The sequence below is a fragment of the Bos mutus genome, chromosome 4 (genome assembly GCF_027580195.1).
Source record: "Bos mutus isolate GX-2022 chromosome 4, NWIPB_WYAK_1.1, whole genome shotgun sequence".
Classification (NCBI taxonomy): domain Eukaryota; kingdom Metazoa; phylum Chordata; class Mammalia; order Artiodactyla; family Bovidae; genus Bos; species Bos mutus.
The window spans coordinates 52,804,514-52,829,290 of record NC_091620.1 but is presented as its reverse complement, the minus strand read 5'-3'; the positions used below and the strand labels follow the sequence as shown (position 1 = coordinate 52,829,290).

At 39.8% G+C, this 24,777-nt stretch overlaps 1 protein-coding gene across 5 annotated transcripts in view; it reads right to left on the bottom strand.

The window, feature by feature from the left end:
- Positions 1-827: 827 nt before the first annotated feature.
- Positions 828-24,777, bottom strand: part of PLEKHA8 (pleckstrin homology domain containing A8) — a 94,973-nt gene continuing 71,023 nt past the window's right edge. For 2 of the 5 annotated variants that reach the window (XM_070369476.1, XM_005901401.2), the window contains exons 10-14: positions 24,559-24,617; positions 24,058-24,188; positions 23,340-23,410; positions 12,044-12,105; positions 828-6,583 (exon numbers count right to left, since the gene is read on the bottom strand). In XM_070369476.1, the coding sequence (XP_070225577.1) occupies positions 6,386-6,583; positions 12,044-12,105; positions 23,340-23,410; positions 24,058-24,188; positions 24,559-24,617 (521 nt within the window). In that variant the 3' untranslated portion in view covers positions 828-6,385. The other 3 variants (XM_070369475.1, XM_070369474.1, XM_070369477.1) reach the window with 3 other exon arrangements.

The window sequence follows — 24,777 nt, the reverse complement described above, 5'->3', positions numbered from 1 at the left end:
CAAACCTCCCTGTCCCAATTCTAAACAGCCCAGCTCATGTAAAGAGGTGGCTGGAGAGGAGGCCTCAAGTGGGCACAGGCGGGAAGCTTCCCTGAGGAGGTGGTGTGGACAGGGTTGCACTCCAGTGCCAGCCACATGCACCTATCTATCTGCAGGCATCCTAACATCCACCAGCAAGTATATGAGAGTGAACACCTGACAAGTGCAACCTTACCTTAGCACCACTGATTTAGACAAAAAGAAGTATCTGCTTTGCATGTAAACTAATTAACCAAACAGCAACTCAAACATTTTGCACAGCAAATTCATCTCTTTGGTCTGCATTTGTGGTTTCTCTGAAAACAGAATTAAACCAGGCTGAAGAACACAGCCACCTGTGACAGCAGCTGGTCTTTCTAGCCTGCTTAGAATACCCTGGGCAATGCCATTGTAGTGGCCATTTGATGCTTCAAAATTATTTTTTGTTTAGGTCTAAGTGGTTTGTTATAAAGATTTTGGAGCTAGGCTGCCTGAGTGTGTAGCCTGGCTCTACTCATCAGCTGTGGGATCTAAGACCAGGGGATTCCCCAACTGTGCCTCAGTTTTCCCATCTGTAACTTCAGGTTAATAACAGTACTGGCCCTAAAAGCTGATTAGGAGGATTAAGTGAATTAATATCTGTAAAGAGCTTGGGATGATGCCTGGCAAGTAGTATGTGTTCCAGTAAATGATACTTATTACTGGTATATTCACTAAACAAAACCCCACACAAAAATCTTCCAGAGAAGCACTTGATAAAATACTTGAAAAATAAGTTTATTATAACTAATGAATATAAAATCTGACAAATGTTTTCAAATACTTTTGCAAAAAAAGTAAATCCCTCCCTTGTTCCCCCTTCCCACAAAATACAGAGTATGAACTTGGACAGAGTTTTACATGAAACCTAAACATGAAATTCTCATTTATCCAGTTGATCCTTAAAGGCTCCAACACATTATATTCTAAGTAAATGTCCATTAAAATTAAGGAATCAACAAACCACCAGTCACTTTCTTTCTACTGTCATTATGATGCTCACTCAAAATGTTGAAGGACAAGAACAAGTAACATAGGACTGCATGTGACAGATATTCAAAGTGCATGGATCCATGAAATCACAACCAACTGAGATGAGAATACTGGGGGCAGAATTAAACACTGACTTTAAAAAGCAATCCAAGGAAATCTATGTACATAGTAGCCTTTGGCATCTGGTCTAATGTGTTTCTTCTTTACAGAGACATTATGTTGTCCATTCTATTAACCAGATTAAATCAACCTTAACACATGTCTCATCTGACACAGATTGTCCACAGCCAATTTCACATGAGGTAGTTGGGCTGCTTACTGACATTCTAGTGAAATTGTCATGACACCGGGGACTCACGCATCAAACATGCCACGAGACTGGCTCATTAGCCTTCTGGGAAGCAACAGAATTACTTCCAGATCACCCTTCTTGTCACAACTGACTCCATAATACACCTATAAATAGACACAGATATGTGGGAATCTGTGGATGAGATCAGCTTTGCTAGGGGTACCAACCATCCCAGAGTGGTTTCTGTTTACAAAGTCTGGGAGGAAATACGATCGGACTTTAAAATACATAAAATAGAAAGTCTAGTGCTTAGAACAAGCAAGGTCTCTTTCTTGTGTTCTCACATAGTGTAGCTGAGAACATGTGTTCACTCTGAAAGAGAACTGATTAAAAAGGGTAACCAAAGAATTTGGAAAACTTCTGCTCCGCAGAGTAGTGCTATGTTTTTTCCTTTTGAAATGAAAGGTTATACAGAAACAGTGCAGAAGAAGGATCAATGCTTGTGTCAACTGTACTGCTGAGGGTCACTTCCAAGTGCCCTGAGGCAGCAGTGCGATGAGAAATCGTGCAGATGGCCTCTGTACGCAGGCTACTGCCTGTGCCAGGACAGGTCTGGGGGCATTTCCAGAGGAGGTCCAGTGAACAGTATGCTCATGGAATTGCTGAAAGGACCCTTACACCCTATTAATAGATAAGCAGTCTTAAAATACTATTAGACAGCTAGTGGGGATTTTTATGTCATTATTATGAACCCCTGAGTAAGCAACTGCAGACAATGAAGGGCTGCCCGGAAGCAGAGCGTGTTTCCAGGTAAAGCACTCTACATGCATGTCATAGGGACATGGGTTGCTGTTGACACTGAAGCTCATGTACAGACTCCACCAGATCACAAAGAGCATGGAAGTCAGGCATTCCAAGACAAAACACGTGAGCTCAGCTAACAGAACAATGGCTTAGAATGTACTGTACCCATGAATTCTAAATCTAAAAAAAATTTTAAAGGTTCACTTAAAAAAAAAAAAAGAAATCAAACATGAAGACAGGAAAGCTGAATAATTATTAAAAAAAAAAAAAAAAACAACTAAAATCAGAAGCAAGGGATTCAGAAATGTACCATCATGGAACTAACTTCTACAGTACACGGTCATTTAGTAGGAAAAAAACCTAAGAACAGTTTTCTTCCAGAAAGCTCCCCAAATCACATCTTGTATTGCTCATAACCCTCTGACTTTCTTTACTGACTTAAATGATATTTCTTCTGATTTTTCACCATCAGATTTGGTTTCTTTAATAAGATACCTCTTGCTTCAGCTCTTTTAGTTTACTTCAAATTTAATAAAGAAAAGCGTAATTTATTTATTGGTCCCTACCACAAGCTTTTCCTACTTAAAAACACTTTTCCGAAAATAGAAAACTAAAAGCATTAACTTTAGGGATGGATATGTGTGTGTGTGTGTGTGTAATTAATAATCAAAAAGAGAAGACTGCAAATCTTTCCAGCAGCATTTATCTAATAACATATCACTTTTCCTAGATGGTACACACCATATGGTCACCTGCTTCACAGCTATACATTGGGACAGAGGTTCTTTAAGAAGCTCTTGCAGACTAAGAGAGAATGCTTATAGGCTGGGCACCTGACCCTGGCTAGGCCTGTGCCAGATGCTCCACATATGTGCTAGAAAGCTGCTGCTGAAGAATGGAGCAAAACAGTTTAAAAAGGGATGGATTTGGTACTCTGATGAGGGCACTATTCACAACAATTAGAAAAGGAGATCCCTCATCATGGAATATGATATTTGGGGAGGATTTATATTCAGAATGACACACAAATAATGATGACAAGGCCCCTGAAGTCACTACTTATTCATCCTAACAAATGCTGCCTTTCAAAGTCAATTTCCTGGGCATAGATGTGCTCAACATTCCAAGAGCCCCACTTCTAAACTTCCTGTAGAGCTGGATCAAGAGGTGATGAGAAAATCATCTGCACTTCATAGACACAAGGTGGTTTCTTCCCCAAAAGGTACCCCCTCTAACTTAGCATTTTTGCCAAGATTAGATATAATGAATCAAATTTGCTTTCAAAGGAGAAAAAATTGCCATCATTGAAAGGATTTTGTTTTGTTCAGTTAGACAAACACACGTTAATCCCTCCTAAGTGTAAGGCCTGGCTTCTGCCGTGGGAAGAAGTATAGACATGAATGAAATTATATGTATCAAAGTACCTTGTGAGAGATTGTTCAAATGCTACTTATTAGCTTCTAATGATACCTAGAAGACACATTACCTTTTATTTTCCTTCAAGATCTCTCTAAAGGTTAATCTAGAAAGGGAATCCTAAAAATGTTTGAGCAAGGTGATTACTCCACCAACAAACATAATACCATTTTCCCATCTCCTCTGTCAGAATGAAAGAAAGCTTGGAAGCCCCAGGAATCCTGGGAGGATTCTGAAGAGAAAGCCTTAACTCTCTTTTCTCTTTGTCCTCTTCTTAGATAGTAAATGCAAATTAGCACAAATTGTGATTTTAAGTAAAATGGAGAAGCAAATAGTATAGTTCCAGGATAAAGCTCTGACTGTGCCAAGCTTCAGGTCAAACTGAATTTATCATCTAGTATGATGATAGTTCAATTTTCAGAGCTTTATGCATCTCAGGTAAACTTAACATGCTGCAGTAAGGAAAATATCTATTGAAAAACATTACTCCCTTTCTGCAGGGCTGGAAAAGTGTTGAGTAGATAATGTGACTTATTCAAGTTACTCAAGCTTCTCTGATCAAAGATCCCAGATAATATGAAATCTTCTCCAGAAAACTGGATCATATATACCAAGGCAGTACCTATATAAATGTGAAATGGTTATGTTGAGCAGCTTTCTTTTTGTGTGTATTCAGAGCCTTGGTGGAAAATCTGAGGTATATTCCATGAGCCCACCTCTGCCAGGGACCATAGCAGTTCACCTGAGGTGACAGGAAGCACCAGCATTTGCTCAAAATGGTCATGCTTCACAACACTTACAGTCTCCAGGTAGCCTCCCCACCTGATGGCACAATAGCTGATGTGCATTCACTCAACGTAAAGCAAAGGCAGGTGGCTTTTTCCTTGCCTTTAGGAGGCTCTGTGAAGGGCAGGAAGTCTAAATTATCCCCGAGTCCTGCTATCATGCCCACACTAGCCAGAGAAGGAGATGCACGCTAATTACTTGTGGGAGTGGAGGAGACAACACACATGCCTTGGCAGCTGCCAACAGCAAGTGCTAAAATATGAAAGAATCAATGTCACTTCAGCACTGTTTCTCTCTCCAGCCTTAAAATATCCGATGCTGTTTTTCTAAAGTTTAAGCATTTTCCACAAGTCCTTATTGTGCAGAGTACCCAATTCAATAATTTGAGCTACGTTAACTGCCCACTCGTTTGTTTAAAGACAGACAAAAAGACCAAATCAGTACCCTTCCCCACAGCAACCTCTCACCCAAGGAGAGGGTTCTCTTTGCCCTCGGAGCAGCATCCCCTGGGCCCCTCAAAGGAACACCACTTACAGCCGGGGAGCTAGCTCATGCTGGACCTTTCCTTCCAGCGACTTTAAGCTAGTAGCCTCTGGCACAGAAGGCACCCGTGGCCTCTCTCCCACGCCCACTCCTGGCAGGCTGACTTACTGAGGGACTGAGGCCACAGTCCTGGCATCACATCACACTCTTCGGGTTGTTTCATGAAAGACTTAAAAATCCCACTTTTAAACTGTGACATGGTCCCAAAACTCTTGAGACAGATAAGCAGCTGCATTTAGCTTGCTCTGCACCATTGGTGATTAAGCCAAGACTGGTCAGAGAGCACATTCGGAACTGCGGCCCCCGGGGACAACACCAAGGTCTGCATGTTCGGTTAAGAAAGCTGCTGAGTAAACTCGCTCCACGTCTCACTCTCCTTTTAACTACTTCACTTCAATGATAGCCTTCTCCTCTTTCCAAGAAAGGATACAAACATTTAGTTCATGCAGAAGACTGGGAATTCCATAAACTAGAATTTAATCTCATAGTTCTTCAACCCTGTTGCACAAGAATACCTTGTAAAATTTATTCAAACTCAAGGTTTATTATCCTGAATCCTACTCCCACAATTCTGGTTCTTCAGGTCAAGGTAAGGCCTGGGAATTTAATTTTCAAACAAGCTTTCCATGTAATTTTGATGTGGTCCAGGTCACACATGGAAATCACGTGGTTCCTCCATTTAGCAGCTGTGTGACTGAGCCTATCCCTTGACCTCTAAACCTTACTTATGAAGTTTAATAATAATCCCTGAATACCATGGTTTTGCTGTGATGTCCAACTGAGATGATGCAGGGGAAAGTAGGCGGTGAAGGGTGTGTACTGCACAGGGGTCACCTCAGATGACCCACCCACCTCTCCCATACTATCCTCCGGCTCGGGGCAAGGCCATACCACTCATCTCTTCAGAGATGGCACTGCTTGGTCACCAGTGTACCGGATGTGTTGAATACACAGGTTCTTCTGGCCCATGGAGCCACAGAGAAGAGAATTCTCTGCAGAACACCTAGGAATAGCAAACTCTACATTTTCAATAGCTTCAACAGAGGGGCTTAACTCCTTGAAAATTTTAGACTAATTCTAAGTTGACTGAAATAATGGCTATGAGTTATAGTCCTTGATACAGAAAATTGCTCATTTTCAGCTTGGGTTTGGGTGGCCCATTAAAACTAAAAGCTAAAAACAAAACCTAATACTAACAAATTCATTGTCAAATCTGCTCTTATAACTTGCTGTTCACATCTATATAACAGCTACAATTTGTTTTTCCATGAGGCCTTTTGAACTAAATATATAGCACCTTGATTTTTAAACACACAAAACATACAGCATTGAAAAAATTATATATAAAAGCACTAGGCTTTTCCTTCCCCTCTCCTTTCCCCAAGTAAGAGATTGGAGAGGGCTAGAGCTGCTGCTGGAAATTTAAGTCGGGCAACAAAACACTTTAGCAAACTTTATTCCCTGAAGTGAGGAGGCAGCGCTACCCTGCAGATGTCATACCACCTCGTCAGACTCCAGTCCGTGGACCTCGTATAAAGTGTCCAGTATCGCCAGCTGCTTCTCCATGGCGGGGAGGTAAAGGCTGAGGTCCCTCTGCATCCCAACACTGAAAGCTGCCTTCTGGTGGTCGCCTTCCTTAATGGTTAATGCAGCCACAAAATCTTCATAGGATGGAGCTGCCCTCAGAGCTAACTGCAAAAGAATTGCTCGTGAAAAGCTGCACCATGACATGCTCTCTTGCACATTATACTCATGCACAAACACATGCGTGCACACAGTCACACACATACACAGAGCTGAGGCGAGCGAGTGAAAAAACAGGCACGCATTCTTTCAGTTCATGGACTCTTCAATTATGTTTCAAGAACCAAATCACTTTAATGCTTGAAGAAGCACATATCTTCTTGGGCTATCTTGAGGATGAATAATCCCATCAAGTCAGGGAATGGTGAGAGGAGAACAGTTTGAGAAAAGCTCAAACTTTCTCATTCACAGTGATCCAGTCTCTTCCCGTGGAGTGCTAAGAATGACTTGCACGCATGCTGCTTGCACAGTCTTTGTTGGCACATGGCCAGCCTGGTGGAGCAGCTCATCATCCTGTTTATATCTCATCTCCACACACTTTCTTTACCTATGTCCCATTCACCTTTATGTAGAGATTTCCTTTGTATTCGTGAACATTTTCTAAAAATGAAGGGGGTTAACATTTATGGTTTGCTTGCATGCTGATGCTTTAACGTATTTTATCCCAGCTAATCTTTGTAAGAACCCTGTACAATCTATATCCTTTATTTTACATATGGAAATCACACAGCTAATGAGTGCCAGGGCCAGGATCTGAACTTAGGATCATCTCTCTGCTTTTTCAACCACACCACCAACCACACTGCTTCCCTGAAGAAAGATTTCCTAAGCTCCTTACAGCTCCCCTCTCTCTGCAGGCCAACTGTTCCCTAAGCGTCCTGAAATCTGTTCTCTGGCATCTACTAGTTTTGGCTCCCCTGAGCTCTCTGGAGGCTTTTAAAATCTTCAATAGATTGTAAAAAAAATCTTGCAATTGCTTTCTTGAGCTTCCTTATATTGAAAGTCTTTGAGAATCAACCCTCTCCCTTTCTGCAACTGGAGAGTGACTGGCATTATGCAGTGGTTAAAGCACAGCCTCTAGGTGAGGAGACCTGGACTTGAATCCCAACTCTTTTACAGGTTAGCTTGAGGAATTTAAGCAAGGGGACTAAATTAGAACCTCAGTCTCCTTGTCCGCAGAAGATGACTGGTAGCACTTTCCTTGTTTGAGGGATTAATGGGAATGCAGGATGCGTTTACTCCACTACCTGGCACATCATAAACACTCAAATAATGGTAGGGGTATAAGGGAGAGCAAAGGACGGAGGAAAAGCAACTGCCCAAAAATATCATGAGAGAAAATCTCCCAGAACAGAAGGATATGAGTCTCCAGATTTAAAGACCCAGTCAAATGCTTAGCAAAATGAATGATAAAGACCCAAAGGCAAACATGGTGAAATTTTAGAAGGTGGGGATAAGGAATAGATCCTAAAAGCATCTAGGAGGAGGTGAGGAGCGGTTTACACACATTAGATTTTACAGGTTTTATAGTAGTAACACTGGAAGCTGGAGGACATCAGAGGACTGCCTTCAATGTTCTGAGAGAAAATTACTATTAACCTTGAATTCTGGTGGTTCACGGTAAAGAATCTGCCTGCAATGCAGGAGACCCGGGTTCAACCCCTGGGTTGGGAAGACCTCCTGGAGGAGGGAATGGCTACCCACTCCACTATTCCTGCCTGGAGAATCCCATGGACAGAGGAGCCTGGTGGGCTACAGTCCACGGGGTCACAAAGAGTTGGACACGACTGAGCAACTTTCACTTTAGAATTCTACACCAGCCAAAGCAACACTCTAGGAAAAAGGGGGAAGAATAAAGACAATTTCAGGCATGCAAGAACTCAAAAATTTACTTCCCTTGCACTCCTTTTTTTTAGGAAGCTACTAGAGTTTGGATATCATCAAAAAAAAGGGATTAGATCAAGAAATAGGAAGTCACAGGACTTGGGAAATAAAATTAAGGTGAGGTGGGGACTCAGTATAGGGAAATTTATGAACAAAAGTTCTAGGACAACAGCAGTACAACAAATCAGACTGGAATAAGAGTTTAGAAAGTTCTAAAAAAAATACAGATAGTCCAATACATTTGTAAGTTCAAAATGATGATGATGTGAAAGAATTCATGGTACAGAGAAAAATATAAAACTCATATAAGAAAGAACAAAAAAAGTCATAGAATTTTGGCTCATCATGATCATGTTGACTTGTGATATAATTATACAGGGGAAGTAGAGGCAGAGGAGGGGAAGTAGTGGCAGTAAGGTCTGAGGTGGCAAACTCTAATCTATAACAGAAATCAACATTAATTAAAATGGATAGGGCCACAGAGAAGAGTAAATAGTTTTAGAATTACAGAAGTATTGGAAGAAATAGCCAAAGCATTTGAAAGCTGCAGCCTCTTTTAGAGAGTCTGGGAAGTATGGAACAAACTGCCATTTTTTGTTATATAACCTTTTTGGACTCTGTGATAAAAAGCAAAATAAAACTACGTACGTATATTTACATAAAATAAAAAATGTTTAAAGTTTCTCCAGAGTGGAGCCCACAACAATGCATTTCTCAAAGGTTCCTAGGGAACAATGATGCAGCTGAGTCTATTTGGGAAACAATGACAGAACTCAACTGAAGCGGAAGCCAAAACAGAGAGCCACAGAAAGAGACAGAGCCTAGACTAGACATCAGCTCCACAGACCATAACTGTTTGAAGATAAAAGTCCAATATTTGGCTGTTAAGTCAGTCAGATTCGGTGAGTGTAAAAGATATTTCCCTGAGCAACCAAGATTAGTTAGATCTGCCCCTGATGATTTTAATCAGGACATTAGAAAACTCAATAAACTTCCCGAAGTAGGGATGACTTGGAGAATAACAGGAGAGAGACTGAAAGGAAGCTCCTCTATTAATAATGCTGTTACCAAATGCTCAACAGAATCTATTTTCTTAAAAATCAGCAAATTAAAAAACTCTTGGCAGTAACATCAAGAGTCTTCCAAATGCTCTTTTCCTGTAACTTTGGGTGTTAATACCTCACACCCATGTGTTTCAGGTTTCGTTTATAAGCAGGGAAAATAGGAGAAGCCACTTCAGAGCTATGAGATTAATAACTTTATGTAAGTAAAGCGCCTAAAACAACATCCAGTGCACGGCAAGTGCTCTAAGTTGGGGTTTCAGTTCTTTGCATTAGACATAGCTATTCTACTTCCAGGAATCTATTTTGAGGAAATAACTGTTTTAGTCAAAAATGCATAAAAACAGATGCTGTTTCATCTGTAAAAACAAACTTGGAAGCAACTGAAATTTCCAACACAAAGGTTTGGAACAAATAAATTATGGTACCTCTATACTGGGGGAAATATTAGGCAATCCCTAAAAATAAGTGGGGACAACTACAGCTAATACTGCTGCTGGATATAGAGCAAACGTGTGAAAAGAGTAAATTCTAAGAATTGACATCACAAGGAGAAAAATTTTTCCTTCTTCCTTTCTTTTCTTTTGTATTTATATAAGATGGATTTAGCTGAACCTATTGTGGTAATCATTTTACAATACATTTAAATCAAACCACCATGCTGTGTGCCTTAAACATACAGTAACATATGTCAGTTATTCCTCAATACAACTAGAAAGTATAAAAACTAAAAAAGTGGAGAAAAACAATACAAAACTATACAACCAGTTAAGTGTCAAAAAAACTTACATGCATATACAGAGTAAGTATACAAAATAATAATTATACACATAAAATAAAAATATAAATATCTATTAGTAGATATTTATATAAATATACACAATGAAATAGAACAACATTGAAAAGAATATGTTAAATAAATGAAAATAAGAGCAAAGAAGGCAAAACACAAAAATGTTGAAGATGGTTATTATAAAGCAGTGAGACTGTGGACAATTTTAAGTTTTACCCTATTTTTCTATACATTTTATTTTTACAATGAATCTAAATTACTAAATTAGATTAATTACTAAATTACTACATAATCTAAATTATTTAGAAAAATGCTGTAAGTTAAAATGTCCTTTCAAAGACTTATGCTCATGATACATTTTCTGCTATAGCTTCATGCTTGTTGGCAATGTCTCTTGGATCATCAATATTTCAGGATTAAACTCTGCCCTCTCTACTGGAATAACAAATAAAACAAAACTACATTTATTTTTCTTACAAATGAGGCAACTCAATGTTTCCCGGCTTTTCATCTCACCAAGGGAACTTGGACGTCAGACACCTGCAGGCAATCACAGTATTTACTCAGGGAGATTGACGAATGGAGCAGCATCTTTTGCCTAATTTCTCACTAGCAGTTTCTCAATCATTCTGTCTTCACTGTGGAGAGCTGTGATGTGTGGGATGAGCACCAGCCTTGGAGACAGATTTGGGTTTAGACCTGGGCTCTGCCACTGCCTCACTTTGGGACTGAAATGAACAGTTCTGAACTTGTACAACAGTGGGAGCTAATCCTAAGGATTCCCAAAGATAATGAACACAGAAGTACCTGGCACAGTGTCTGATACATGGTTAAGTGTCCAATAGCCACACGGAAGCTATTATTACGTTATTAAACATCCACTGAAGGTAAATGTGAGCAGTTTGTGGCTGCAACTGGTCTGGCTCCTAGTCCAGTGAACAGTAAAATGTTTCATTTTCACTAAAATTTGCTTTCTTCCATAAATTCTTCCCACTTTCTTTACCAGTCTCCTAAGAAATCATGACCTGAACAGTTCTTACTTAGGCAAATTAGTAACAGACTTCATCTGCAAGCTATTTTCAATCCTCTGACATTTCCTATTGTACCACGACATGAGATTCAGCCTTTTCATGGCTGCACATGACTATGGCTGACCTCTCGCCCAACAGAAGAATTACAGAATATTACTGCTGACAGAAAGGGGCCATCTGCTCCAGCTATTTTACAAAGCAGGTAAATTGATCTGTCCACCTGAGAAATATGATTCTCAGGTGTGTGTTCTTCCCAGGTCATGCAAGGAAGGAAGGAATAATAGGTAACAGGAGCCAACACACACAAATACAAACACTTCCACAAGGGAAATAACTGGGGAAGAAGAGGCTTCCAGTTCTAGCCACTGGCAACCCAGGTCAGTTAATATTCAAAGATACAATTCAGTTGAGGAAAAAAGACTAACTAAAATCTGAGAATTAACAGGCCTGACCCTGACAGGCAGCAGAGGGAGCTATGGGCTTGAAACCACCCCTGGTTTCCCCTCAGAGCGTGATCTCTAGTCTACACTGACAGTCTTTACTACCTCATCCGAAAGGCAGCCACTTCTGAGACAAATCTCAGGGTCCCTGGAACTAGATAAGGTGAAGCACATTCTAAGTCTTTTCTTACTGTTTATTGCCAACATTTCCACACAACAGACTTACAGATTTCAATGAAATAAGCAACATTTTGTTCTTATTCTCAAAAACAAAGCAAACAGAACCACCACACACACAAAGCGAAACAAAACACCTTGCTGTGACCATCAGAACATCAGGAGGCAGAAGGCTTGCTTACCGCAAAAACTCCTCGAACGACCCAGCCATGGTGCTGCCGCAATGTTTTACCATATGCGTTATCTTGGAAAGAAGAAATACTCCGTGAGGAACAATTTCATCAGGATTTGATGTGTTATTTGCATCATGTCCTTTCTAATGTACATAGCAGCATATTCCTATAGGCATTAAAAACTGAGGGAAAAAACTTAATTACAAGATTATATACTCCAAAAGTCCTGAGTAGGAAAAACAAGCCTCCAGAGGTTTTTTTTTAAAGAAAAATTGAAAAAAAATTTTGATACTTCCACTCTTACCCTGTGTCAATACAGCTGAACGGTGGCTTATTATTATGGTTGGAAAATTCAATACATATAAGGAAGTAAAAAGGGAGGAAAGGATATTGTCATGTGGAGAATATAATTTAAAATACACTATAAAAATAGAAAAATGCAGTTCTTTGAAATGTTGTGTGACCCTGAGCCAGTCCCTTAGCCAACCTCTCTAACCATCTCTTTTCCTCTTTGTAAAATTTTCTCTAAGGTTCTCTTCAATTCTAACATTCTATTCTGGGATGTCATATGTTAGTCCTAGATGTTCCATAACCCTGGATATACAGTGTTAAAGCTAGAACTTTGAAAACTATTATGGAACAGCTTGAAATTATTAAGCTAGATATAAAGTAACCGGTGAGGCTTATTAATAAAAGTCAATTCATATTCTAGACTTTAAAGATAAAAACCTATTTTTTTTTCCCTAATGAGTTTTAGGAGATTAAAAAACTTCTATATAGTAATTTTAATTACAAAAAATAATCTCAAGAACAAGATGACTGCATTTTATGCAAGGGATATGTTCCTGAAGGATTTGAATAATTCAATATATTCCAAACTGAAAACTGATTTTTCTACAGGAATAAACATTCTCTCAGGAGGCACAGCTCTATATCACCACAGTGCATTTTTATTTCAATGCTCCATTTTATTTTTTCAGAATCATCTTTAGTGGTCTACAGAGTCCTCACATTCCTAAATTATAGCGCAGAATATCATGGGGGTTGTTTGACCTTCTTTATCATGTTTTACCACATCTACATTTTATTCCAAACTTGTTTGTTTTCATGGGCTAGTTTCAGCACTACTACAAGCACCATCGCCATTTAATCAATGCTTGGGTGACACTATAATAGGATACAAAGACATTTTAAATTGTAACAAGAGCAGAGGTTAAAATAATGACAACAACAACAAAAAAGACCTAGACACCAAAACCACAACAAGTTCCTATGCAGCAAAACACAGTGTGGCTCACAGAACTGCCAAATGACATCAGGTATCTGCATTTTACTGAGCAACACAGCCAGGCCGCATAGCTGCAAGCTTAAACACAGTTTACAATTAATTTGAGCCCTCTAGCTTTGAAATGATGTAATTCTTATCAATGTTTATTGTTAAAATTTGGGTGAGGCTTCATTAATACTTTCAGGATCAGTTCAGTTCAATCTCTCATTCATGTCCAACTCTTTGCAATCCCATGGACTGCAGCATGCCAGGCTTCCCTGTCCATCACCAACTCCTGGAGCTTGCTCAAGCTCACATCCATCAAGTCGGTGATGCCATCCAACCATCTGATTCACTGTCGTCCCCTTCTCCTCCTGCCTTCAATCTTTCCCAGCATCAGGGTCTTTTCCAGTAAGTCAGTTCTCCACATCAGGTGGCTAAAGTATTGGAGTTTCAGCTTCAGGATCAGTCCTTCCAATGAATATTCAGGACTGATTTCCTTTAGGATGGACTGGTTGGATCTCCATGCAGTCCAAGGGACTCTCAAGAGTCTCCTCCAACACCACAGTTCAAATGCATCAATTCTTCAGTGCTTAGCTTTCTTTATAGTCTAACTCTCATATCCATACATGACTACTGGAAAACTCATAGCTTTGACCAGATGAAACTTTGTCAGCAAAGTAATGTCTCTGCTTTTCAATACACTGTCTAGGTTGGTCACAGCTTTTATTTCAAGGAGCAAGGGTCTTTTAATTTCATGGCTATAGTCACCATCTGCAGTGATTTTGGACCCCAAGAAAATAAAGTCTACCACTATTTCCATCTATTTCTGCTTTATTGACTATGCCAAAGCCTTTGACTGTGTAGATCACAATAAACTGTGGAAAATTCTGAAAGAGATGGGCATATCACATCACCTGACTTGCCTCTTGAGAAACCTATATGCAGGTCAAGAAGCAACAGTTAGAACTGGACATGGAACAAAGAGTATGTCAAGGCTGTATATTGCCACCCTGCTTATTTACCTTATATGCAGAGTAAGTACATCATGAGAAATGCTGGGCTGGATGAAGCACAAGCTGGAATCAAGATCACCAGGAGAAGTATCAATAACCTCAGATATGCACATGACACCACCCTTATGGCAGAAAGCGAAGGAGCCTCTTGAGAGTGAAAGAGGAAAGTGAAAAAGTTGGCTTAAAGCTCAACATACAGAAAACTAAGATCATGGCATCCAGTCCCATCACTTCATGGCAAATAGATGGGGAAACAGTGGAAACAGTGGCTGACTTTATTTTGGGGGGCTCCAAAATCACTGCAGATGGTGACCGCAGCCATAAAATTAAAAGACACTTAACTCCTTGGAAGCAAAGTTATGACCAATCCAGACAGCATATTAAAAAGCAGAGACATTACTTTGCCAACAAAGGTCTGTCTAGTCAAGGCTATGGTTTTTCCAGTAGTCATGTATGGATGTGAGAGTTGGACTGTAAAGAAAGCTGAGCACCGAAGAATTGATGCTTTTGAACTGTGGTGTTGGAGAAGACTCTTGAGAGTCCCTTGGACTGCAAGGAGATCCAACCAATCCATCCTAAAGGAGATCAGTCCTGGGTGTTCATTGGAAGGACTCATGTTGAAGCTGAAACTCCAATACTTTGGCTACCTGATGTGAAGAGCTGACTCATTGGAAAAGACCCCAATGCTGGGAAAGATTGAGGGCAGGAGGTGAAGGGGATGAAAGAGGATGAGATGGCTGGATGGCATCACCGACTCAATGGACATGAGTTTGGGTAAACTCCAGGAGTTGGTGATGGACAGGGAGGCCTGGCATGCTGCAGTCCATGGGGTTGCAAAGAGTTGGACACGACTGAGCCACTGAACTAAACTGAACTATTTCCACTGGTTACCCATCTATTTGCTATGAAGTGATGGGACCCGATGCCACGATCTTTGTTTTTGAATGTTGAGCTTTAAGCCAATTTTTTCACTCTCCTCTTTCACTTTCATCAAGAGGTTCTTCAGTCCCTCTTTGCTTTCTGCCATAAGGGTGGTGTCATCTGCATATTTGAGGTTATTGATATTTCTCCTGGTAATCTTGATTCCAGCTTGTGCTTCATCCAACCTAGCATTTCACATGATGTACTCTGCATATACGTTAAATAAGCAGGGTGACAGCCTTGACGTACTCCTTTCTCAATTTGGAACCAGTCTGTTATTCTATGTCTGGATCTAACTGTTGCTTCTTGACCTGCATGCAGATTTCTCAGGAGACAGGTCAGATGGTCTGGTATTCCCATCTCTTGAATTTTCCACAGTTTGTTGTGATCCACACAGTCAAAAGCTTTAGCGTAGTCAATAAAGTAGAAGCATATGTATTCCTGGAACTCTCTTGCTTTTTCAATGATACTACAGATGTTGGCAATTTGATCTCTGGTTGCTCTGCCTTTTCTAAATCCAGCTTGAACATCAGGAAGTTCTCGGTTCACATACTGTTGAAGTCTGGCTTGGAGAATTTTCAGCATCACTTTACTGGTGTGTGAGATGAGTGCAATTGTGAGTAGTTTGAGCATTGTTTGGCATTGCCTTTCTTTGGGATTGGAATGAAAACTGACCTTTTCCAGTCCTGTGGCCACTGCTGAGGTTTCCAAATTTGCTGTCATACTGAGTGCAGCACTTTCACAGCATCATCTTTCAGGACTTGGAATAGCTCAACTGGAATTCCATCACCTCCACTAGCTTTGTTCATAGTGATGCTTCCTAAGGCGCACTTGATTTTGGACTCCAGGTTGTCTGGCTCTAGGTGAGTGACCACACCATTGTGGTTATCTGGGTCATTAAGATCTTTTTTGTACAGTTCTTCTGTGTATTCTTGCCACCTTTTCATAATATCTTCTGCTTCTGTTACGTCCATACCATTTCTGTCCTTTACTGTGCCCATCTTTATGTTCCCTTTTCATTCATTCAAAAGGGAACTTTTGGCATACCTTACTACAATTTTACACAATTCAAGATTGCATAAAATACATTATATTTTCTATGAAATAAGACTGTACATTTGAATTCTAACAGCAGATTTCCCTGGCTATCTAAAGTTTTAGGAATGGGTTGAAATGCCAGCATCCAGTATTGCAAAGCTAAAGAAGAAATGATAAAAAAAATCAGTAAATTCAAGTGTAGAACAGCTCTTAGAGAGAGCCTAAAGGAGAAATCAAGAGTAAATTCCATTTTTTTCTTAGGAGAAGAGTCTGAGTAGGCTAGGGCATTGTCAAAGATACAAGTCTTCAATGTAAGTCACACTTCAATGTAAGTCACCTATCTGATTCTCTAAGGGGACAGACGTTATCAGAGACATTTTAGATGGTACATAAGACCTTAGTGAAGAAAGGGCTGTTAGCGGACAAAGTGTACACGTGCAGATGGGCAGGAAATACTAGGCATAGCCTCGGGTAAATCAGCAAGAAAATCAACTTTCCAACCATCTACGGAGCCATCTGAGCTGGTAAGATAGTGTACAGGTCCATGGAAAACATCCAGAGGTGAGTCACAGAGGTATAGTGGGAAAACTGTATTTCTTGTGATCCTCATCCATGTAAGCTATTAAATACCATTAGAAATTAGCAGATGAAATTCAGTGCCATTACAATCTGCTCATGGACAGTCACAATGGAACAGCTGCTCCATCAATAAGAACTTAGTGTGCGCCTATCGCACGCCCTTTACTGTCCAAGGCAGCATGGATCTCCGGGTGATTTAAACTAAGTCCCCTATCCTCAGGAAGTTCATGGGCTTTTAAGAGAACCAGCGTTTAACAAATCATTATTATGTAAATTGCCAACTGCTGTAACAGACATCTGTATCTAGTACTACAGGAAAGGAGAGAGGTGAATCCAGCCTGGGAGAATATGGACAGAGAGAATTCTCCAGAGGACTCTCAAAGGCTGGCTAGGGCAGAGAGGAGGGTGGTGGCTGGAGTTGCAGATGGAGGAAGCTACATGGAGATGGTGGCAGGAAGGGAGAACCATTCACTAGGGCTGCAGATACTGGGGATGGGACCAAACTGGGAGGAACTTTTAATGCCATGTCAAGGGTTCTGAACTTCCCATCTGAGGCGCAGTAGTAGTTTAAAAAGGTATAAAACTTACTACCTTTTTTTTTTTTTCTGATTTCAAAAATAATGTGTTCATTGTTAAAAATATGGAAAATGTAAAAAGGGAAGAACTAAAGAGATATTTAATCATGCCTCCCAGAGATAACCACATAGGGCATTCTAGAGGTATATTCTTTTAAGTCTTCTTTCCTATACAGATAGTATTACTTTCTTCTACTAATAGCCATGATCATTCTAATTTGGAATTGTGGTGGGGAAGTAAAGAGAAACTCACTTTTCTTTACAGTATGTAGCAAACACAGGTGCCTCCTGGCCTGGCCTTTGAGCCTCCAGCTCGAGCTCACCTGGCAGCCAAACTGCCTGTTTACAAGGGCTCTGGATCCAGTACTTCTCCAACCCAGGGGCTTTATACCTTTCCCACCCTTCGCCAGTGAAGGCAACTGCTCAAAAAGGCCCAGAAACCTTTCTCCACGCCCCCTTCTATGGGAAAGCAAGAAAACAAGGATGTGGTGAGTCCAAGTAAGAGGGGCAGCCTGGTCTAAGGAAGAGAGAGCTTCTCCAGCAGCACTCTCTCTGTATCCCACCTGGTCCTTCTAGAGGAGGCAGCTGTTCTTTGCTGTGCCTGCATCTTGCCAAGAGAAGAGTTCCACTGGGCAAAACACCAGCCAGGCAGTCTAACAGGAGAAGAGGGAAGCAGAGAATTTCGGCTGGGTCCTGAAAACAGGCCTAGGAAGACCACTTCTGCAATTGAAAACCAACAAATAAAACTCACAAAAGAAAAAGACTTGACCAAAGTCCTTAGGTGACTTCTAGGGCTGCACATATCCCTGCCACGTGAGGATGCATTAAATTAGGATCAAGTCTATAAGCCTGACCTATTTTGGTTACCTAGAGAAGATTAGAAAATGAAATATATTAATCTTCACTGAACTACCCATTCATTATCATAATGCATGTTCTATAATCTTGAAGTATTTTTGGCCTCTGAAAGACATAAATGATTCCCTTCTTCCAGTTCTTTTAAATGTGTCAGTTCCTTAGAAACCGAATCAAAATTTCTGAGTAGGAAGCACTGACAATCACCTTGCCCAATTCTTTTTTTTTTATGGATGAAAAAAACAGAAGACCCAGAGAGATAGTTACCTGCCCAAGGTCACAAAACTAAAAGCAATGAGAACTTAGGGCATTCCTGTCACATTAAAGCATTCTGACAAAACTGATGTTTATTTTTTGTGATAAAACAAAATAATGAAAATGAAAAATGTGCCTTTTCCCAGCCATATCTTGCAAAAAATCGGAACCTTATTCTATTTATGCAAACAACACTGATCTGATTTTTTTTAATGGTTAGTCAAAACCTTTCTACGAAGTATTTAGAAATGATGCCTCAACCTATTACAGCATCTGAGTACCAACAACCTTTCCATTACTGCTGATGGACAGCTATTCTGTCCAGAAGCAGAATGCATGAGAGTGTTTATCTATAACTAGTAAGGACTTACAAAGTTACTTTGGGTTGTACAGAGGACAAAGGAGAAATACAAATCCAAGTTTTAAGATAGAGCTTGAGAAGCAGACAAGTAAAGGCAGGAAGCGTGAAAGCAATCATTCACTGAGCTCAGGAAACATGAATTATCTCAGTTCTGCAAATGAGCTAAATCAGGAAGTCCTCAGATAAGAATCATGAACGAAGAAAGGTTTGAAAGTGAATAAGCAGTAAATAAATCTGAATATACCGAGTGAAAAAGGAATAGTGTGTATAATGTAACACCATGTTTGTGAGTTTAAAACATGCAATATATTATAGATACTGTTTATGGATACATAAATATATAGTAAATCTATAAAAACATTTATAATAATAAACTACAAATTCTGGATGAAGATCTTCTCTGGAAGTAATGGGGTCATGAGGTAGTAGGTGGAATTGTGTTTATATATTTGGCCAAATGATAAATATTCGATATAATTTAAATGGGCTTTCCAGGTGGCACAGCGGTAAAGAATCCGCTTGCCAAGCAGAAGACACAGGAGTCATGGTTCGATCCCTGGGTTGGAAAGACATCCTGGAGTAGGAAATGGCAACCTGCTCCAGTATTCTCACCTGGAAAATTCCAGGGACAGAGGAGCCTGGCTGGCTACAGGCCATGGGGTCACAAAGAGTTGAACGCAATTGAGCACACACACCAAAAGACCTACTACTAGGAAAACCCCCAAATTCTTTACAGTGACTAAGTTTCAGGCAAAATGAATAGTGTGGAGAAAAGCTAACTCAATAACCAGTTGACAGAGATGAAACAAGTACCCAAAGATTTCCTTTGTTACCTTCAGGCACCATGGAGATGAAAACTTGTACTGTAAGCCAGTTCTGCCATTAGAGCACATGCTGTGAATAGTTCTGAAGATGGCATGACTTCATTCACATGTCCCATACTTTCAGAACAGTTAGATCAAGTTACGATTTGATGTCAAATATCTAATTACAAGTTCTGATTTTCTCTCTCTTGTATAGCTCTCCTTATTTGTGAAAGCCTTTTATATTAACTATATAACTGAGTATCCTTTAATTTTTTTTTTCCTATTCTGTGCTAGAGATCTTGGTTAGGTTAATGTTTATCTGACATTTATGAAATCATTCGGAGGTGAGGGATGTGGCAATATGCTATCCTGCTGAGGGAGTAGTGCAGAGCATGTAACATTTAGTACAATGGTGCATGAAATGGCAGAGCAACTTTTCTTCCTTTCACTTACAAGGATGCTTTCTGAAGCCTCTTTTTGATGTGGCATCTGTGAATGGAGGGGCTCAGCTACAAGGTGTATTGTTAAACACATTTGCTTTGTGTACCCAACTCTTTCCTTAGAATGATCTCTAGAAAATATCAGAGGACACTGGAGTTCAGAACAGTTCTTGGCATGAGACCACCCAAAACATTCCACTCTGATCATCATTATGGGGGATCCAAGAGATGGCTCAAATGCAAAAGGAGGCAGTGTAAAACTGACGGCCTCCTTCCAGATGCTGAAAACTCATTCTAGGTCATACAACTGCAGCAATACAATGACTATACATGCATTTTCCAGAAACTTAATAGATGTCACTACTTTCATTTTGTCATTTCCAACTTTTACATATCATAAGCCATTAAGACTATGCAAGTTTTATGAGCATTTACCTCAAAACCTGTCTCAAGCAATGGATTTCAAATTTGGGAGTATCATCAAGGTTTATCCTTAATTTATCCCCACTAATTGTCCTGCTGTTCCTAGGTAAGGAAAAATGTTCAGGCATTGGATAACCAGTCCATTATCATGAAAAGGAGGCAAAATTAACTGATACTATGGGTAACTAATTTCAGTACTTTTACTCCTGCTTATTTAATAATCATTTAGAGGCAGTCAAAATTCCCAAATAACCAAATGTAGCCTAGCAACAAGTAAGCGTCAACATTCCAGCTCTGGATGAATGGGTTTCAAATTCTAGCATGGATTAGAATCACTTAAATGACTTGGGATCACACGCACTGTTGGGTCCCATCTCAGGAGTTTCTGAGTCAGCAGGTGTCAGGTGGGACCCAGTAGTCTGCAATTCTAATAAGTTTTCAGATGCTGCTGTCCTTGGACCACTCTGAGATCCACTGATCTGGATCTGAGACCCTAGGGAAAGTACTTATCTTCTCTAAAGTTTAGTTTATCACTGTAAAAGGGGAGTACTTAGATTAAATAAGATGTTTATAGAGAACCTTGTGTCATGCCAACACTGAGTGCTCTATAAATGGTACCTGTTATTAAAATAACTCAAATTCAATTTTAGAAAGAAAAAATGTATGCTAATGTGCTTATATATGTCATATAAATTACACATACCCACTCTTTAACCTATATACCCAAACCACCTCATTTTAGACAAAGGTTCTACTTATAAGGGCTATTATTTCAAAAAGAAGAAAATGCATCAAGGAGCCTATTGGTTCTGAGTAGTTAATGTGTAACATTTCTTATAAAGCTCTATTTGTTTGTACAAAGCTTGTTGTGTCTGTGTTCAGAAGGGAGGGGGCAGTTAGGGGAGCTTTCTCCCTCCATGTTGAACAGCAGCAGGAAACTAGGAATCCCTGTAAGCAAAGATGATTTAAATCATGAAAACCTCTGAAATAATCCTAAGCATCAGGATGAAAATCTCCAAGTTTACAGTCCCCCTTTCCTTTGCACTAAAAGTAGTCCAACAGGGAAGAGAAAAAAGGAAAAGTTGAGACTGGCTGTGATTATTTCGGCTTTGAAGCAGCATTTACCCTTCAAGTCTCCTCTCTCTTCACAAAGTCAACATCTCTGGGCTCAGTCTCCAAATAAAGTAAAAGGTAGGGGAAAAACAGGGATGAGGCAAGGCAGAAATGGTGTTATCTTCAACTTCCTCTCGACCTCCAAGGTAAGCAGCTGGGTTCTCCTCTGTCCTAGCTCCAACAGAGGGGTAATGAGATGAGCATCCCGCACTGCCCCTCACACAGCCAGCAATCACAAAGCAGTAGCATTCTGTGACAAGCAGAGTGCACCCCCAGGCACCCAGTGCTGAACCCCATATCGTCTGCATTTTCTTGCAGGTGGAAGTGGTGGCATCTTCCTTCCAGTGTGAAATTTCCATACTAAGAAGTCAGTCTGGAGGGAAATTTAGGGCTTAGCAACTGAGCTTTGTAAACTTTCCATTTCTGATTTGGGACAAATAAGCCCCATTTTCTGGTAGGTTATTAACTGTGCATATGTCATGATGATGAGAATATAAACAGCAATAGAGTTAACCTCTGTAAGTACTTACTGGGCTTCCCTGGTGGCTCAGATGGTAAAGCACCTGTCTGCAATGCTGGACACCCAGGTTCGATCCCTGGGTTGGGAAGATCCTCTGAAGAAAAAAATGGCAGCCCACTCCAGTACTCTTGCCTAGAAAATCCCATGGACGGAGGAGCCTGGTAGGCTACAGTCCACGGGGTCGCAAAGAGTCGGACAGGACTGAGAGACTTCACTTTCACTTTCAAATTCTTACTATATGCCAAATTTCTAATCTTTTCACATGCATAAACCTACTTAATCTTTACAATAATCTTATTAGGGAAATCAAATCATCATTCTCATTTTACAGATGAGGAAGCTGAGGCACAGAAAAGTAAATTGCCTAAGGGCACAACACTACCAGAAAGTCCATGATTTTAATCACTCCACAAAGTCATAAAATTTGATAGATACTGGTTAGGGGGTCCTAATTGTCATGGTGAATATACTTTTAGTACTGAAATCAGGACACACAGTGGACAATATAATTGGTACTGTCTTCGAAATTCAAGGATGAATGAGAAGCCCCAAAATGCAGGTAGCTCAGGGATGGTGGAGAAGACCTTTTGTGGGAAAACTTGAAGACCCTGGAGACAGCAACCTCAAATTGACCCTGCTCCAGATCCCTTGTGGTCTTAGCAAGTCTTTTAATCTTTCAGAATTTCTATAACCTGACCTGTAAAAACAGACTGGTATTAGGATTAAGTTACCTAAATTTTTTATACAATGTTACAGAAATATCAGCTTTATATTGTTTCATGGCACATTAGCAAGTTTCCAGGCAGGAAAGCCTGGGAAAATTATGTAAGGCTCATGACACATAAGGATTTATTTAAGAAGAACTAACTTCTTTAAAATATTAGGTTTTCCTATTAAAAGATGGCTCTCTATTAATTTAGCTCTTCTTTAAGATAAACTGATTTTTAATAAATTAGATGTAAATTAGCAGGTCACTATCTCATGGGTTCTTTTTTAACAAAGCACATAAGAAACAATAATAATGAAATAGAAAAGAAACAAAATCAAATCTTGAAAAGCACACCCTGTCTCCTCCTCCAGGGGTCTCCATTCCACATCCGGGTCAATTAATCAATCAAAATGTAAAGAACACTTACTCAGGGCTGTCTGGATGTCCTTTTCTCCATTTTTCACTTCAGTCAAAAATCCTTTCAAAAATTTGAGACCTCTAAAACAAAAAAGAGGAGGAAACATTATTTCCAAAGTTCACTTATATTGAATGGGTATGAAAAAATGGCAGACATAAGCTTCTTTTTCAACAGTATCTTGGGCACAGCAATAAACAGATCAAGTCACATGGCTGTCCTTTCTGTTTCTTCCCTGTGATTTCCCTTTAGCTTGCTCTAGATCATTCTTATCTGAAATACCTAAACAGTGGTTTTCAAAATGTGGTCCCAAGACCAGCAACTTCAGCATCATCTGGAAACTAGTCAGTAATGCAAATTTCAGGGCCCCACTCCAGACTTGCTGAATCAGAAACTGTGGGTTTTGGGTGGGGCAATCTCTGTTTTTTTCAATAAGCTCTCCAGGTGATTCTGATGCTGCTACAGTTTGTGATCCACTGACTTAAAGACAAATGAATCAGCTTTACTGTCCTTTATGATTCCTATCTTATATATTCTATTAATATAAACAATGTTTTATCACTATCAAGACAGAGGCAAAAAAAAAAGTTGGCGTTCTATTCATCAGGCCTTCTGTACAATTGCGTTACAGCCTCCACTTAGAAGTAGCCTCCTTCACCTAACAATTTTATTGCAGGTAACATTTCAACTTGACTAGATTTCACCGGCTGCCCCACCCTGGCCACCTCACCTCTTCAGCCACAGGAGGGCTTCCGTAGCTGAGTTCCTAACCTGGGCTACATCGGCCTCCACTTCGTGTAGCACAATCTTCTGGAGTGTGGTAAACTCTTCTTTGTTAGTGATATACTTCTGGTTTACTTTCTGCAGGAAAAGCAGAGAAATAAGTTAAAAGTGCTAAAGCTATCAAGCAAGTCTGTTTACTTAAGTTTGTTAAGCAGGCCTCTAAGAAATTAAAATAAATTAAGCCTCTATTACCTTCTTCTTTATGTTTTCCAAGTAATCTGTTTTATTTGTTTGAGAATTCTTATTGGGTTTAACCCAGATTTAAATAGTTAGTTTGAGGGTTTTAAGGCACTGTTTTTAAAGAACTTTTTTTTCCTGTGAGAAGCTCTTACAGCTGGCCTATGCTTTTCAACCTGAGTATAAGCTCAACAACCATTTGTTTTTGAATACAATTTCATGCAACTACTCCCTCCAAATAAAGTCTTCAGAGACAAGCTAGTATACTCACTTTAATATTTCCAACTAGATCCATCTTAACAGGAGCAAACACCGTAGGGCCAAGTTTGTCTAGAAGAAAAAATTGAGAACATCATTGAAAAAGGTATTTTTTCAAGTGGAAAATAAATTTAATGGATAACACCCCAACTTTCATTTTTTGCTTTTAAATCATTTTCTAAACATAAGCTTCAAAGATTTTTGGGACACTGTCATTACTTTTTTCTACTAT